Genomic DNA, 16574 nt, shown 5'->3' on the forward strand with positions numbered 1-16574 from the left:
TTTTTCTTATTTGTATGATTTTACACAGACAATCTGGTCCGCCAGATAATTGCATTTTTTTTTTTTTTTTTTTTACAGACAACAGTTTTTACATACGTATACACATTGACCCCGAGGATTAGGCTTGGGAAATATTGTGATATTTGGGCTTGATTTTAAAGACAGAGGGAAGTTTCTGGTATTATATGAAACTAGAAGACCTAAGGCATTGATTGGTCGAAAGCACGTCATGTTAGCTTGTCAGGAAGGTGGATATATAACACTCCAAAGTTAGGCAAAATTTTGGCGAGGGCAAAAAACATTTTCAAAGGGGCCTTCTTTTTCCTTTTTCACAGCTGTGTGTGTGTGTGTGTGTGTGTGTGTGTGTGTGTGTGTGTGTGTGTGTGTGTGTGTGTGTGTGTGTGTGTGTGTGTGTGTGTGTGTGTGTGTGTGTGTCCGTTTTGAACCAGTAGCCTTATGTTGTTATTTAGCCTTTCTGATGCTATTGCATGGTTAAATCAGCTAATTTTATTTTATGGGGGAAAACATTTTGGTATTAGTGGAAGTGGTCCCTGAGTAATTTGGTTTTGTACATAGTGGTACTTGGTCAGAAAAGTTTGGGAACCCCTGGACTAGATAATATAGTTGAACAATATACACTGTCGAATTTGTATAGTGTCTGAACGGTGAACGGTATAACATGCACTTCTAAGCCCCTTCTAAACATGAAGAGTAAGGTCTGGTTATGATCAGGAGTTCACTGCATGTTTAGAAACAGCTGATGTTTGTTTTTCTGTTGAGTTGACTGGTTGTGTCCTGCAGCACTACCTATATGAGCTGGTCATCAAGACACTGGTGCAACACAACCTCTTCTACATGCTGCACCAGTTCCTCCAGTACCACGTCCTCAGCGACTCCAAACCACTGGTGAGGCCACACTTGTCTGAATCCAGTCCTGAACTAGTGTCAAACTAGTCCTGAACTAGTCTCAAACTAGCGGCAAACTATTGGGGAATTCATGCCTTTACTTCCTCATACATAAGTGACAAGGGATATCCTTAGTAAAAAAAAATTTTTAATATGAAACTAGTACAACGCTAGTCTTACTTTATCTAAACCAGACTGTAATTAGTCTGAAACTATGCCCTTAGTCCAGAATTACTCTGAAACTTCTCCTGAATTAGTCCAAGAATATTCCTGAAACTATTCCTAAACTGTCCAAATTTAGTTTGACACTAGTCCAAAATTAGTCCTAGTCTCAAACCAGTCCTGAACCAGTGCAGCGCTTGTCTGAAACGAATTAGTAGAAAGCTTATTATGAAATATCACCCAAATTGCTGTAAACTAGTTCAAGACCAGAATCTAAATCCCAAACCAGTCTGACATCAGTTCAAAAGTGGTCAGAAACTACCGTAATTTCCGCACTATAAGCCGCACCGGAGTATAAGCCGCAGCAGCAAAATTGCCTGTTTGTTACATATATAAGCCGCACCGGACTATAAGCCGCAGGTGTTTTAATGTTTTTTTTTATTTTTTTTTTATTTTTTTTTTATTGTGTTTTAATGTTTAATTACCATATGTAAGGGTTCATGCACAGAGGGGATTGTCGGGAAAGAGATGGCTGTTTGAGGAAGCTCCCATTTATTAACATTTCAACAAAACAACATAACACAACACCACCTGTGTTTTTTTTTACAGTGCACACAGTGTCCGCGGTGTGGTGAAAAGAGGGCAAGAGAGGAAATTAAAACAGAAGTGGATTTATAGTTAGAAAGAGTGCTAAAGAAGAGATAATTTTTTATTTTATTTTTATTTTTTTCTGAAAAAATCCATAGATAAGCCGCACCGTTATATAAGCCGCAGGGCCAAAAAACGGGGGAAAAGCCGCGGCTTATAGTCCGAAATTTACGGTAGTCATAAATTCATCCTGAAGTAGTGTGAAACTAGTCTGGACTAGTTGGCCTCATGATTGAACCAGACTCCCACAAACTGCTTTGTTTTCCTTTTTTTAATGCATCATACTCAGTTTAAATTAGCATTTGGCTGTCAGTATTTAATGAGTATTTTTCTTTTATTAAACTGTTTTTTGTTTTGTTTTTTAATCTATGCTTACCATTATATCATGCATGCCTCAGTCCATCACAGTTCAGTTGAATTCACTTTTATTTCAAACCCAAGTCTTCGTCTCACAGGGGACATTTGTTTTGTGTGTTTGGGTTTTTTCTTGTTTCAGACCATTTAGTGTCTTTGTTTTGGTCTCAGGCCTGTTTACTTCTGTCTCTGGAGAGCACCTACCCCCCCGCGCACCAGCTGTCTCTGGACATGTTGAAGGTAAAAGATGCACGCGCACACGCACACACACATGCACACACACACACACACACCAATCTGATATTAATACTGCTCTTTTGATAAGTTTGTGCGTGTCTTTCTGTATGTGTGAACGTGTGTGTTTGTGCGCGGGTGTGTGTTTCAGCGCCTGTCCACGGCCAACGATGAGATTGTGGAGGTTCTGTTGTCAAAGCAGCAGGTTCTGGGCGCGCTCAGATTCATCCGCAGTGTCGGTACATCTCTTTAACACTCTTCTTCGTCACTGGTCACACCATACATTCTGCCAGGCTGCTGTGCCACATACTGTAATGTTACAGTGGGGGGGGGGCTCATATGCATCAAAATGAATTGGATGGTATGAGACAACATGAGGTGTTATTCCACCTCTACTGCCTGTGAAACTCATTATCTCACTGTGTCAAATGATCTGGTGGCATAAAAATGCAACTATATTTTCATTGAGATATTTCAAAATAGAAGAGAAAGTCTCTTGTGCCGATGATGCCTCTGTCCAATCACAGAGCTCCGGGCATCTGCAGTGTTTCCATGACAAAACTCTTCTTGAGAAATAAGGGAGAACTGACACGGAAAAAACCATCTTACCTTCTACCCCTCTCTTCTTCGTCTTCTTTTTAATTGATCTTGTTGCACTGGGTACAAGCCAATCAGAACACAGATACAGACAAGGGCGGGTCTTTACTGTAACCAATAAAGTTTCTGGACACAATTCCCCTGCATTGAGCCTGCAACTGTCAAAACATTTTGGAGCGCTCACAGAGTAGTTTTGTGCCGTGTGGGGAACAGAAAATGTCATTTAGTAAAGTTACGAAACAGAAAATATGATTTGCGTTAGCTGCGGAGGAGAAAACAGAAACATATGATCTAGTAATGGACTCAATGGACTAATGGTGGCTCAGTGGTTAGCACTGTTCCCTCACAGCAAGAAGGTCCCGGGTTCAAACTCCGGTCCATCCCAGGTCCTTTCTGTGTGGAGTTTGCATGTTCTTCCCGTGTTTGTGTGGGTTTCCTCCACGTGCTCCGGTTTCCTCCCACCATCAAAAACAAGTGTGTTAGCGTTAATACTCCTGTCAAAGACGTGTGTGTTAGGGTGAATACTCCTGTCAGTGCCTCTGACCAAGACACTGGAAATCGAACTGGAGTTGGTCCCTGGGCGCTGCACTGCGGCTGCCCACTGCTCCTAGTTCTAGGAAGGTTCCTAGTAGAGGATGGGTCAAATGCAGAGGATGAATTTCCCCACGAGGACAATAAAGGATAACTTAACTTAATGTTCCCCATGTTGTAGAAAATGTTATTAATAACATTCCATATATACATTTGACATATGTAGTGACATTCCTCTGAAAATGGGCTGCAGTGAGCTACTCCATACAACAGTAATGATATGAAGTTAAGTGCCATGAGCCAATGAGCAGACTTCACCAGGTGGTCATGACAACATGTCGGTGTTGTGGGGTGAAAGGTCTGTGATGGCTGGTCCATCTAAACATGGTGAAGTATCAAAACTAAATCCACACAATCATATTAGAAAAGCTTTGTGGCATCACCCAGGTTCGCTCATCATCATTTTTGTAAGAAATATACTTTTTTCTTCTTTTTCAAAGCGGTTGAGCGGTTCTTGTTGTTTATTACCAGAGAGTTTTCCCTACCTGTAGCCGTTGCGCATGGTGTCTCACGTTTCACTCTTAAAACGCTTAGCCAATCAGAACAGAGGAGTTGTTAATATTAATGAGCCTTAAATACACAGCGACAGAAACAGCTGGCTTGGTCAGAGATGCTGGAAAATGAACATGTCAAAATGGATTGAGAGGGATATGACCCCACACATATGCCTTTGAATGGACCTCAAGACACTAAAGAAAAGATGGACCTCTAACTGTTGTGCATCACCAGGTGGTCATGACAACGTGTCGGCCAGGAAGTTCCTGGATGCGGCGCGGCAGACTGGAGACCACATGCTGTTCTACACCGTGTTCAGATCCTTCCAGCAGAGGAACCAACGGCTGAGGGGCAGCCCCAGCTTCAACCCAGGTACACACACACACTAGGGGTTGTTGCATCGACTGGTCAACGTCACTACCACACGTCGACGACGCCTACCGGGATCCATTGATGAGTCATCACGGAGTTTGAGGCAAGCAGCCTGTAGAGCTGCTGTTCTTCATCTTTTGTCTTTTTTACTCTTTTCTATATCCATTTACTTTTTATAGTTTTATTATGCCTCCGCCCGTCGATAGCCGTGCCCGGAGGAATGCCTTGATGAAATTGCTTCAAATTTGGCTCAAACATCCACTTGGACTCACGGATGAACTGGTTGGATCATGGCTGACCAACTTGGCCCTCCATTGTTTTGAAAGAAAAAATAAAAAATCACGGCCAATATTACTGTCTTTCAGAGGCTGTGGCAGGCTCATTTTTAAAGCTAGCTCGATGATATTTTTAACATATGAAACTAGAACACCTATTTTAGATTAAAATGTAAATTGTCTATAAAATAATATAATTTAATGTAATTTCATATAACATGAACATTTATTTTTGGCCCACGGCCATTCATCCAGATTAACTTTGGCCCTTCATAGAAAAGAATTTGGGCACCTTCGATTTTGGTGGTCAAAGTTCAAGGTCACTGTGACCTCACGACCACCATTTTCATGCTCGTTAACACGATATCTCAGGAATCCTTTGACGGAATTGCTTCAAATTTGGCTCAAATGTCCACTTGGATTCAAGGATGAACTGATTAGATTTTGGTGATAGCTCAAGGTCACTGTGACCTCATGATCGCACTTTTTATGCTTGTTAATGCGATATCTCAGGAATGCCTTGAGGGAATTTCTTCAAATTTAGCTCAAACATCAATTTTGACTTAAGGATGAACTGGTTTGATTTTAGTACTCAAAGGTCAAAGTTCAAGGTCACTGTGACCTCACAACCGCCCGTTTCATGCTTGTTAACGTGATCTCTCTGAGGAAATTTCTTCAAATGTGGCTCAAACATCCACTTGGACTCAAGGATGAACTGGTTAGATTTTGGTGGACAAAGTTCAAGGTCACTGTGACCGCATGTCCGTCTGTTCCATCAAGGAAGGAGGGTGGGGATAGGTAAAAGGGGCCATAGCTATGGATAGGAACGTCGTAGAGAGTTGGGATTCAAGGGGGGGTGGGTGGTAGGAGGGGGCATGGTGAGAGAAGGGGCAGAGCTAGGGAAAATGGGATGCGGGAATGTCTAGGGGGATGTGGGTGGTGGGAGGGTCCGTGATCAGTAAGGAGGCGGGACTAGGGTAAATGGGCCATAGCTAGAGATAGGAAGGTCGTAGAGAGTCAGGGTTCGAGGGGTGGGTAGAGGGAGTGGATAGGGGGCTCTGGGTGGTGGGACGGATCGTGGTGAGGGGTAGCTGTCTTGCTCTGCCAACATAGCTGCTACAGCACGCTCCTGTAGGTTCTCTCTCTACAACATCCGCAAAATCCGTCCCTTTCTCACAAGAGAAGCGACTCAACTCCTGGTCCAGTCTCTTGTCTCGTCCCGCCTGGACTACTGCAATGTGCTCCTGGCCGGCCTACCTGCCACCGACATCGAACCGCTTCAGCTCATTCAGAACGCTGCAGCCCGTCTGGTATTCAACCAACCCAAATTCTCTCACGTCACTCCCCTCTTCCAGGAGCTCCACTGGCTTCCCATCTCGGCCCGCATCAAATTCAAGACACTGGTACTGGCCTACAGGGCAGTACACCAGTCAGCTCCCCTGTACCTGCAATCCATGGTCAGGTTCCAAACCTCTCAGCGCTCCCTTCGCTCCTCCACCAGTGCAGGTCGCCTCGCCCCTCCTTCGCTACGGGGGCTCAAAAGTCGCTCATCCCGATCTCGACTCTTCTCGTCCCTGGCACCTCAATGGTGGAACGAGCTTCCACCTTCGGTCAGGACAGCTGAATCACTGCCGATCTTTCGGAAAAGACTAAAGACACACCTTTTCAGGCTCCATCTGGGCCCTTCTTGATCTAACTTCGTTCTCTCTCTTTCCTTATTAAAAAAAAAAAAAAAAAAAACCTAACCTAAACTTGTACCACTAACCTAAACTTGTACCACTGTTCCTTCAGAAGTTGTAGTTGTCTTAGACTGTGCTCCATAGTTGATTGCTCTATTGCTGACAAAAAATGTGTTATTGTAAGTCGCTTTGGATAAAAGCGTCTGCCAAATGACGTAATGTAATGTAAATGTAATGTAGGGCTAGGGCAGACCTGGGCTTTATGCGGCCTGGGGGCCAGATGCGGCCCTCATGATGGTTCTGTCTGGCCCGGGAGGTCTAAGACAAACTACACCATTTTACTTATGTCACTGTCACCTCACGTCACGTCCTGTGTGCCTGTGTGTGTTTACTGTCGGAGGGTACTGCTAGGCGCCATGTGTGGCTGCCGCTCCTCAGTCAGTCTTTCTTCCTTGTTTTCCATCTATTTTCATCTGTTCTCCGTCTATATTTGTTTGTTTTCTCTGTCTGTAGCCACTTCTGTCTCTACTCACTGTCCCCTGCTGCCTCGCTCTCCCAGCCTCCCTGCCAGCCGGCTAACACTAGCCAACACTACACCTGGTCTGTTAGCCGCCGGCTAGCGCTACACCTGGTCTGCTTGGAGCTGCCCTGCTCGCTCTGTCCCGCTAACGATACCCTACTGGATTATTCATCGCATGGACATTTATTTCACTTTTCATTTTACTGGATTACTCATTTTGCCTGACTTTTCATCAATCCTCTGGACTTCAGCCTCCCCTGACTGAACTAATTTACTTCCCTTTGATACTGTGAGTAGCTCAACAACCCCTCCATGTTTACTGCTATTGCTAACGTTACATCCCACTCACTCACCCCCTCCGTGTTTACTGCTATTGCTAACGTTACATCCCACTCACTCACCTGTCAACTATCGCTATGGCTCCCCTACTAAACCCTCTCTCCTTCCTACAAACCCTACCCTTCCGTACTTGTTTCCCCCCCACCTTCACTACTCCCCCCATTAACTACTATTTCTTAATCAATACTACCGGATACCCCCCAATGCCCTCATCACTGCCCGCTCTGCTGGCATCCTCCGCTGTCGCCAATACCTCCACCGTGGCCCCAAACACTCCCATCATCGACATCTCTCCACTACCCCCTACATCCAAACCATACGTTCTCACCGCCCCCGCCCCCCCCCTCCACCGCACTTCCTCGCACTGTCAACCTGGCTAACCTCCGTCCTCTCCACCGTGCCCCTATTACTTCACCCTCTCATCCACCCACCTTCGCCCCCCTCAACACCCGATCACTCAATAAGAAAGCCCCCCTCCTGCATGAACTGGTTCTTGACAACTCACTTGACTTTCTCCTCCTCACTGAAACCTGGCAACAACCCAATGATTTTTTCTCCCTCAACCAAGCATCCCCTCCTGGTTTTAGCTACATCTGCAAACCTCGTCCCTCCCGTCGTGCCGCGGTGGCGGTCTGGCTGTCATATTCAATCAAAGCTTCCGCACAACAGAACTCACCCTCCCCACAGTCTCAGCATTTGAATTCCTGGCTTTTAAAACCTGCTGCTCCATGCCTGTCATCCTCATATACCGACCACCCAAACCTCACCCATCATTCCTGTCTGACCTAACAGAAGGCCTCACAATAGCCTCATCTCTCTCCCCACATCTACTGCTCCTCGGCGATTTCAACACCCACATCAATTCACCCACCTGTAAGTCTGCATCTGATCTCATCACTCTTCTGGACAATTTCAACTTCACACACCACGTCACTTTCCCCACCCATGTCAAAGGCCACATCCTCGACCTCGTCTGCTCTGCCAATCTTCCGGTTCTCCACATCCACCCAACTCCATTCCCTCTGTCTGATCACACTCTCATCCAGTTCACCGTCTCATCCCCACGTCCCCAACTCCTCAGAGAAATAACCTTCCGTAACACAAAATCAATTGACCCTCTCCAACTTTCAGACCTGCTTACCAAAACTCTCACCCTGGACCCAGCCTCCACCCCACCTGATGATCTCACCAATTTTCTCAACAACACACTGTCTGCCTCCCTCGACTCACTCGCCCCCCGCAAAACTAAGACCGTCTCCTTCAACACCTTGTACCCTGGTTCACACCTCACACGCACTATGAAACAAACTGGCCACCAACTGGAATGACTATGCAAGAAAACTTCACTTACTGTCCACCTTGAAGCCTATAAACTCCATCTCTCCACCTACAAAGAAGCCCTCACTGCTGTCAAGTCTGCTTACTTTTCCACCATCATCAACGACCCCAGCCAAAATCCTAAAACCCTCTTCACCACTGTCAACAACCTCCTCAAACCCTGTACCGACGCCCTCCCTACCTCCTCATCTGACCTGTGCAACTCTTTCCTTCAGTTTTTTGCAGACAAAATCACCACTATTCATCAATCACTGTCCCCCGTGTCTGACCCAGCAGCCCCCATCCCAGCTCCTCTACTCTCCATCCCTCTTGACCTCCCTACTCCTCCCCCACACCGCCTTCTCCCCCTCCACCATCTCCAAACTCATCAGTTCACCCAAACCCACAACCTGCTCCCTTGATCCCCTTCCCACCCCCCTGCTGAAATCATGCCTTCCTGTCCTCTGCCCCTATCTCACTAAGCTCTTCAACTCCTCCCTGTCCCACGGAACTGTCCCCTCTGCCTTCAAAACCGCCTCTGTCACTCCAATCCTGAAGAAACCTGGTCTTGACCCTTCCTCCCTCAACCACTACCGGCCAATCTCCAACCTCCCCTTCCTCTCCAAAACCCTGGAACGCCTCATCGCCACTCAACTCCAAACCCACCTGCACTCCAATAACCTATTTGAATCCCTCCAGTCCGGTTTTCGCCCACTCCACAGCACAGAAACTGCACTCCTAAAAGTCTTCAACGACCTCCTCACCTCTGCCAACACTGGATCCCTCAACATTCTCATCCTCCTCGACCTGAGTGCAGCCTTCGATACCGTGAGCCATACCATCTTGCTGTCCAGACTCAAAGCTCTCGGTATCGAAGGCACCGCACTCAGTTGGCTCCAGTCCTACCTCTCCAACCGCTCTCATTTAATTTCCCTCCACAATCACTCATCTGCCCCCTCCACAGTCACACATGGTGTCCCTCAAGGTTCTCTACTCGGCCCACTCCTCTTCATCATCTACATCCTCCCCCTCGGTCGGATCCTCCGCCACTTCAACCTCAACTTCCACTGCTACGCCGATGACACCCAGATTTATCTCAGCACCAAATCCCCCCACAACCCACCCCTCTCCCATATCAACTCCTGTCTGTCTGCAATAAAAGTCTGGATGCAACACAACTTTCTACAACTCAACAGTGACAAAACTGAACTACTCATCATCGGCTCCAAATCCACCCTCAGCAAACTCAACAACCCCTCACTCACCATCGACTGCACCACTGTTTCCCCATCTCCTCAGGCACGCAACCTTGGTGTAATCCTTGACCCCATCCTTTCCCTTGAGCCCCACATCCACCAAGTTGTCAAATCTTCATTCTACCATCTCCGCAACATTGCCAATATCCGGTCCTCCCTTTCTCATCCTGCTGCCGAAACACTCATCTACGCCTTCATCTCCTCCCGTCTCGACTACTGCAACTCACTTCTCTATGGCATCAACTCCACCCTCATCAATAGACTCCAACTGGTCCAGAACGCAGCCGCCCGACTCCTCACCCACACCAAATCCTGGCACCACATCACCCCAGTCCTAAAACAACTCCACTGGCTTCCCGTCTCCTCCCGGATCACCTACAAAATCCTCGTCATCACATACAAAGTCCAACTTCCACAGTTCCAGTGACAGAGCCTTCTCCAGGGCAGCTCCCAAGCTCTGGAACACTCTCCCCCCGGACAATAGAGAATCAGAGTCCCTCACTGTATTCCAATCCCGCCTCAAGACCCATCTCTTCTCCTCTGCCTTCTCTTAAGTTCCCCCTGCCTATCCCTGTGTGTCTGTGTCATGTTTGTCCATTGTCTGTTGCACCATCATCGCACCCGCCCTTTTAGTGTTTAGTGTAAAGCATCTTTGAGTCCTTGAAAAGCGTTATATAAATCCCATATTTATTATTATTATTATTATTAATTATGAAGCTAGAAAAAGATGACCTAAATTGGCTTTTTATTTTGAAACACTTGTGTGTCGTGAGTGTGCTTCTTCCTGAATAAGTGCAGGCATGGTAGAACGAAATGAAATTAGTTCACGTGACCGGCTGGTTTACCAGGCTATTTGATTGGTACAGTACTCTAAACTTTAGCCTACAACATAACCCTTCAGCCAGAGCCAGAACTTGCCATCTTTGGCTGCTCCTCTCTGAACTTCCCTACAGTTGTGCAAAAATCTCTGACACAGGGGACAACTGTCGCCAAAAAACTCATTCTGAAGGAATGGAAGTCCTCCTCTTCAATTTCTTTTCATGTGTGGTTAATGGACATGATCTCTATACGGATGGAGAGACTCAGGTTCCTGAGGACCAATTCACTTAAAAGATGTTTAACTATCTGAGACCCATTTCTGGCCTACCTTGACGAGGTTAGGGATGATGGGTGACTTGCCCGACTGGTTTCTCATGGACCCCTTGCACAACATCTCTTACAAGCACATAAGCACCTTATGCAGCTGGTAGCACCCCATTGTAATATTGAATGTCTATATGTATATGTTTTTTTTTTCTTTTCTTTTCCTGTGTCTGAGCCTGTTCTTTTCTTTTTTCATGTATTCTAACAGAAATTGTACAATAGAATATTGAAAAAATATATATTATTATTGTTGTTGTTGTTGTTGTTGTTGTTGTTGTTATTATCATTATTATTATTATACCACACACAAAAATCAACGTTTACTCCAATTTATTGATAGAAAAGTCGACTCGAAGAAATCTGAAGTCGTGCAACCCCTAACACATTACACACACATGCACGCACACGTAAATACACAAACAGACCTAGACACAAAGACATGCCCACACATCTATAACAGTGTACACATATACACACACACACACACACACACACAGGTATACATCAGACCGGCATTACATCATCCAGACTAGGCTCTCATCACCATGCGCCCTTTTCTGCAACAGTAAAACGTAGTGTCTAAGCTTGCCTGTGTTATGTCTATTTTGTGCCAAAACTCACACATCTATTCCCATGTAGTGTAGTGTGTAACCAGCTTTTGTATGTGTGTGTGTCACCAGGAGAGCACTGTGAGGAGCATGTGGTTCACTTCAAGCAGCTGTTTGGAGAGCAAGCACTGATGAAACCTGCTACTGTCTGAAGCAGCAGGTCCAACACACAGACACACACACACACACACACACACACAGCATCTCAAAGAAGATGCTGGCCTTTGGACTGGAGGGACACATTGGAGGGCCATGAGACAAGCATGCCAGGTCCAAGGTGTGACGGATTCTAATGTCACCTGAAATAATCAGACCTTTACATGTTCACAACATCTGACCACAAAGGCACATGACAAAGCGGTGCAAACTGACGCAATGGGAGTGATAACGTGTTGCAAAATCATGCACTGAATTCAAATTATTGGGAGTCTAGCTTATGTTTCTAATAAAATGACGCATCCTTGAGTATCTTTATGAATGTACAGATGAATGGTACAGATGTATGCAACTCTAAAATATAATCAGTTTAATTAACCTTTAACACATCACTTCTGACAACTGAAGGCTTCTGTATACCGTAATTATGTAACTCACCGCTGCTGCTGCTGCTGCTTAGATGTCACGAAGAAGTGAAAAAAAAAAGATGAAAAAGTGAAAAACAAACAATGTGAAAACATGTAGCAGACTTATTTTCTGTCTGGGCCTTGCTCGGCCCCCAGACATTCAAAACAATGTTTTATTTTATTGTCTGCTAAAAATCAATTTGTTTTGATCATGTTAGTTTGTACTTGTAGTACTGTCAGGGTTCATACAGACATTGCAAGATGAAATTCAAGCACAATTCTTTCATTTTCAAGAACTTCACGCAAAGCAAAGAATTCATTTTCAAATATAAATTTGCCCCAAAGGGGGCATCAAATTTTAATGACAGAGTGTGCCTTAAACAAGTCAATTCTATCAATCCTGTGAGATGGACGGGAAAAATATTTGTTGGATGTTAATTTCAATATTGAGTTTTAATGGCAAATGTAGCAAAACAGGCCAGACTGGTCACTGGGTGTCTGTTCTCACATCCAGGTCAAAACTATATGGCCAATATCAATCAAATTAAAATACAATGATTATCAGAGATGCTCAAGTCATTTTCCAAGTCAGGTCTCAAGTCTTACATTTAACATGTTTGCTTACCATCCATAGGACTGGAGCTCACATTACCATGACTGACCTGTCAGGTGCCTGATAAAGTTTGATGTGGTCGATCAACATCCTTTATTTTGATACTGTACTGCAGAGCGATTGTTATTGTTTGGGCCTTGTGTGAAGTTATTATAGCCAAAGGTTATGACAAATTCCACAGCAGCTGCAGGTGTGTGTGCTGCTGACCATAGTGTAACATCAGAGTTGCTGCACCATTACTGCATGCAACATTGGGGAGTGACTGTGATGCATCAGGGAAGAAGAAAAGAGCAGAGTGAGTTCTGATTCTGAGCAATTAAACAAACAAAACAAGGCTAGGTCAAAACCTAGCATATGGCCAGCGCAGAAAAGCGTTGACAAGTCTGTTGGTTGTAGCAGGCAGTGACATTGTTAAAGTGGAGGGCTGTCTGTGGCAAAAGTATGAAGGATATAATGGAAAATCAGTATGGTAACTAAGAAAGCCCTAGAAAATAATTATTTAATTATGTAGTTGCATTTAAGAAAACATTTTATTATAATACATTCATGTGTGTGTATGTGTGCGCGCGTGTATTTATTGTGAAATTCTAAAAGATGTGTATTTGTCACATTAAAAGGACCCCACCCCTCTGTATAGCCTCATGGTGCCTTTTCAACTTCTATTGTTCTAATTACATCTCTCCCAGTTAGCAGTATCCCAAAATCATAAGGTCATGATGAAATAACCTACGCTGCGGTGTGGGCTTTCAAAAAACCACGAAATAAGTTTAGAGCAGCACAGTCCACACGTGCTGTGATTTGGTGACTTTGGTGAAATTAATTATATTAAGTATAACTTAAATTAAACTATAAATTAACTGGATTCTGCCCTGGTTTCCTTGGCTCCTCCCGCTTGTACTCACATAGGCCTGCCAATTTCCCACCCACAACTACTTAGTACACCCTAGCAACGATCTACGAACGCCCTATACCGATCAGCCGAAAACACCCTAGCATCCAGTTAATACATCCTTGCACCGCCTAAACACATCCTAGCTACACATTGCCGATTGGGGCTGTATTTATACTGGATGGGAGGGTGCGGTCTAAGGTAAGGGCGTTGCAAGGGGGGTGGAGCGTCGCGCCACAGCAAGCACAATTAAATTTGCTTTAGAAAATTTAGCCCGTTCTAGTTATATTTAGTGTAGTATTAACATAATTGAATCCTTTCCTTACACGTAAAAATCGTATTTGCCATGGCCATCTGTCTATTTGCCTGCCAGTCAAAACGTCATCACATTCATTGTCATTTCCCCCTGGTGTGGGTAATAGTCTCAAATGATATTTATAATGGAAAACAGAAATATTGAATATGAAGAAAAAGATTTGAAATACAAATGTAATTATTAGATTATTTACATTAATAATAAAAGTAAGGAACTATATTCTGAGGTTGTCAAAAATCATGTGATTTTTGACATTTTCAATACTATTGTCAATGGGTTTTCGAAGACATCTTGCAATAGGGGGGCCGCAGCCAAAGGCTAATGGTATTTGGGGGGCCTTGCCATGGAAAAGTTTGGGAACCCCTGACATAGAGTGTTAATTTATTAGTATTGCATAGGAATATTGCCCAACTAAAAAACATATTTCAATTCTATATAAAAGACTGCAAACCAATAAATCACAAAATACTGGGTACATCAAGGAAAAATGGGAATTGGAATTAAATATTATAATTGAAGATGATGTATGCATGGGAAGACTTGTGTGCAAGCTACCACAAAGGATCAAGAATTTGATTGGAAAACAAAAATCAGGTATTTATTTACACCCTTTGTCATCTCTTCTGTGAAAGAACCCTCTGTGGAATTGTGTTGGAGAAAATGTGGACAAATAGGGAACACACACATCTTTTGGGACTGCCCAGTAATCCAAGGGTTCTTGAAAAATGTTAACGAACAAATTGACAAGATTTTAGAAGTGGATGTCCTGCCAGATCCAATTTTGTTTTTGTTAGGAGCTATACCCAAAGAATTATATAGCACAGATCAGAGGCATATATTAAGAATATTGTTATTGATTCCCAAGAAGATAACAGCGAACTGGAAGGAAGAAAAACCACCAACCATAAATCAATGGGTGCAGAGACTGAAAAGTGTTCATACAATGGACCGAATGACTGCAAGTTTGCAATTGACAATGGACCCTTTCATACAAAGATGGACTTGTGTTACATTATAACTGGAACCTGAACAAGGATTGTTATATTTCTCTGTAAATGATCCGGTTTTTGTTGTAAATGGCCTCCCCATATGCAAAGGTCTATTTCCCCCCCCCCCCCCACCCCTTTTTCTGTTTTGTATTATTTGATGTAAAAGGTCCTATGTCAGGGATGTTATGTTCTGCAAAATAATGGAAACTTAAATAAAAAGTAAAACAATTTTTTTTGTATGAACCCTGTATGTTACAAGTAAGGATTTTATTTTCTCATGCAGGATATGTACTGTACAGGTGAGCCTGTATTTACAATGCTGTAAATTAATGCTGAACAAGGACTCAAATTAAACAATGAAAATGTAAGAAGAGCCAAGTAGGCTACAAATATGGGCTATATCTGGTTAACAGACCACACTAATAGGCCTACAGCTCAGTTCCTGCAGCATTAGCCTTTTTCACTTCCCACCCAATTCACCCATTTTGTGTCTAAAAGGCAGGAAGTAACACAGGTGCAAGAATGAGATACATTAACGAGGGCCCCCCCGACACTGGATCACCTAAAATGGATTGGAAGTTGGAAACCCTCATTAATGTCTTGCTTGTTACTTCCTGCGTTTTAGACACAAAATTGGGGAATTGGGTGGGAAGTGAAAAAGGCAAATATCGCTGAACAGGCCACCTCCCTACTGAAGAAAAACTTCTACAGGGTTCCTACACATTTTCCATTTCAAAATTCCATACTTTTCCAGACTCAAATTTCCAGAATTCTCTGTCAGACCATATTTGACATCTTAGTGCACAAGGGTGTCACTTTCTGTTGAAAAGTGGTAGGGACATGTCCCCATTGTAAATTACACCTATTGGCCACGCCACAATTTGGAGGTTTTGGGGTTGAGCCTCAGTGAAAGATTGGACTTTGAAGAACTTCTCAAGTGAAGATTGAAAAGCTCTGACCGAAATGCGCTGCCTGGTCCCCCCCCCCCCCCCCCCTGTATTTTCTACAAGTGGGCTAAATGTTCTGTTGTAAGTCAAAGCCACATGTGAGATGTAGGGCTGGGCAATATGGAAAATGTGAAATCAGAAATGTCATGAATCATGATACTGTATTAAAATATCTTCACATCATCACAATGTGATTCCACTTAAGATGATGAATGATAACATTGAATTATTGCCCAGCCCTAGGTTTAGGTGAGGTAAGTAAAACTAGAACGACCGCAACGCGGACTTATGCCTCCGCCATTAGTTCATTCTTGAGTCCAAGTGGATGTTGGAGCCAAATTGGAAGAAATTGCATCAAGGCGTTTCTTTGCAGAATTGGATATTTGAGCCAAATGTGAAGAAATTTAGTCAAGGTGTTACTGAGATATGGCGTTACCGAGCTTGAAAATGGCATTTGTTAGGTCATTGTGACCTTGACCTTTGACCTTTGATAACCAAAATGGAATCAGTTCATCCTTGAGCCTAAGTGAATGTTTAAGGCGAATCTGATGAAATTCCGTCCAGGCGTTCCTCAGATATCGCGTTAACAAGCTTGAAAATGGCGTTTGACCTTGACCTTTGACCTTTGACCACCAAAATCTAATCAGATCATCCTTGAGCCTAATTGAATGTTTAAGGTGAATGTGATGAAATTCCGTCCAGGCGTTCCTCAGATATCGCGTTAACAAGCTTGAAAATGGCGTTGGAGAGGTCACAGTGAC

The 16574-nt window shown here is 43.9% G+C and overlaps 1 protein-coding gene across 1 annotated transcript in view; it reads left to right on the plus strand.

Annotated features, from left to right (window-relative positions):
- rmc1 (regulator of MON1-CCZ1) overlaps positions 1–15040 on the plus strand; it is a 46723-nt gene extending 31683 nt beyond the window's left edge. Inside the window, exons 17-21 of the mRNA XM_083632052.1 lie at positions 802–906; positions 2242–2310; positions 2456–2543; positions 4222–4359; positions 11569–15040. Of these exons, the coding sequence (XP_083488178.1) occupies positions 802–906; positions 2242–2310; positions 2456–2543; positions 4222–4359; positions 11569–11648 (480 nt within the window). The 3' untranslated portion in view covers positions 11649–15040. The remainder of the gene's footprint in view (positions 1–801; positions 907–2241; positions 2311–2455; positions 2544–4221; positions 4360–11568) is intronic.
- The last annotated feature ends 1534 nt before the right edge of the window (positions 15041–16574 follow it).

Source organism: Poromitra crassiceps (assembly GCF_964638095.1).
Source record: "Poromitra crassiceps genome assembly, chromosome: 2".
Taxonomy (NCBI): domain Eukaryota; kingdom Metazoa; phylum Chordata; class Actinopteri; order Beryciformes; family Melamphaidae; genus Poromitra; species Poromitra crassiceps.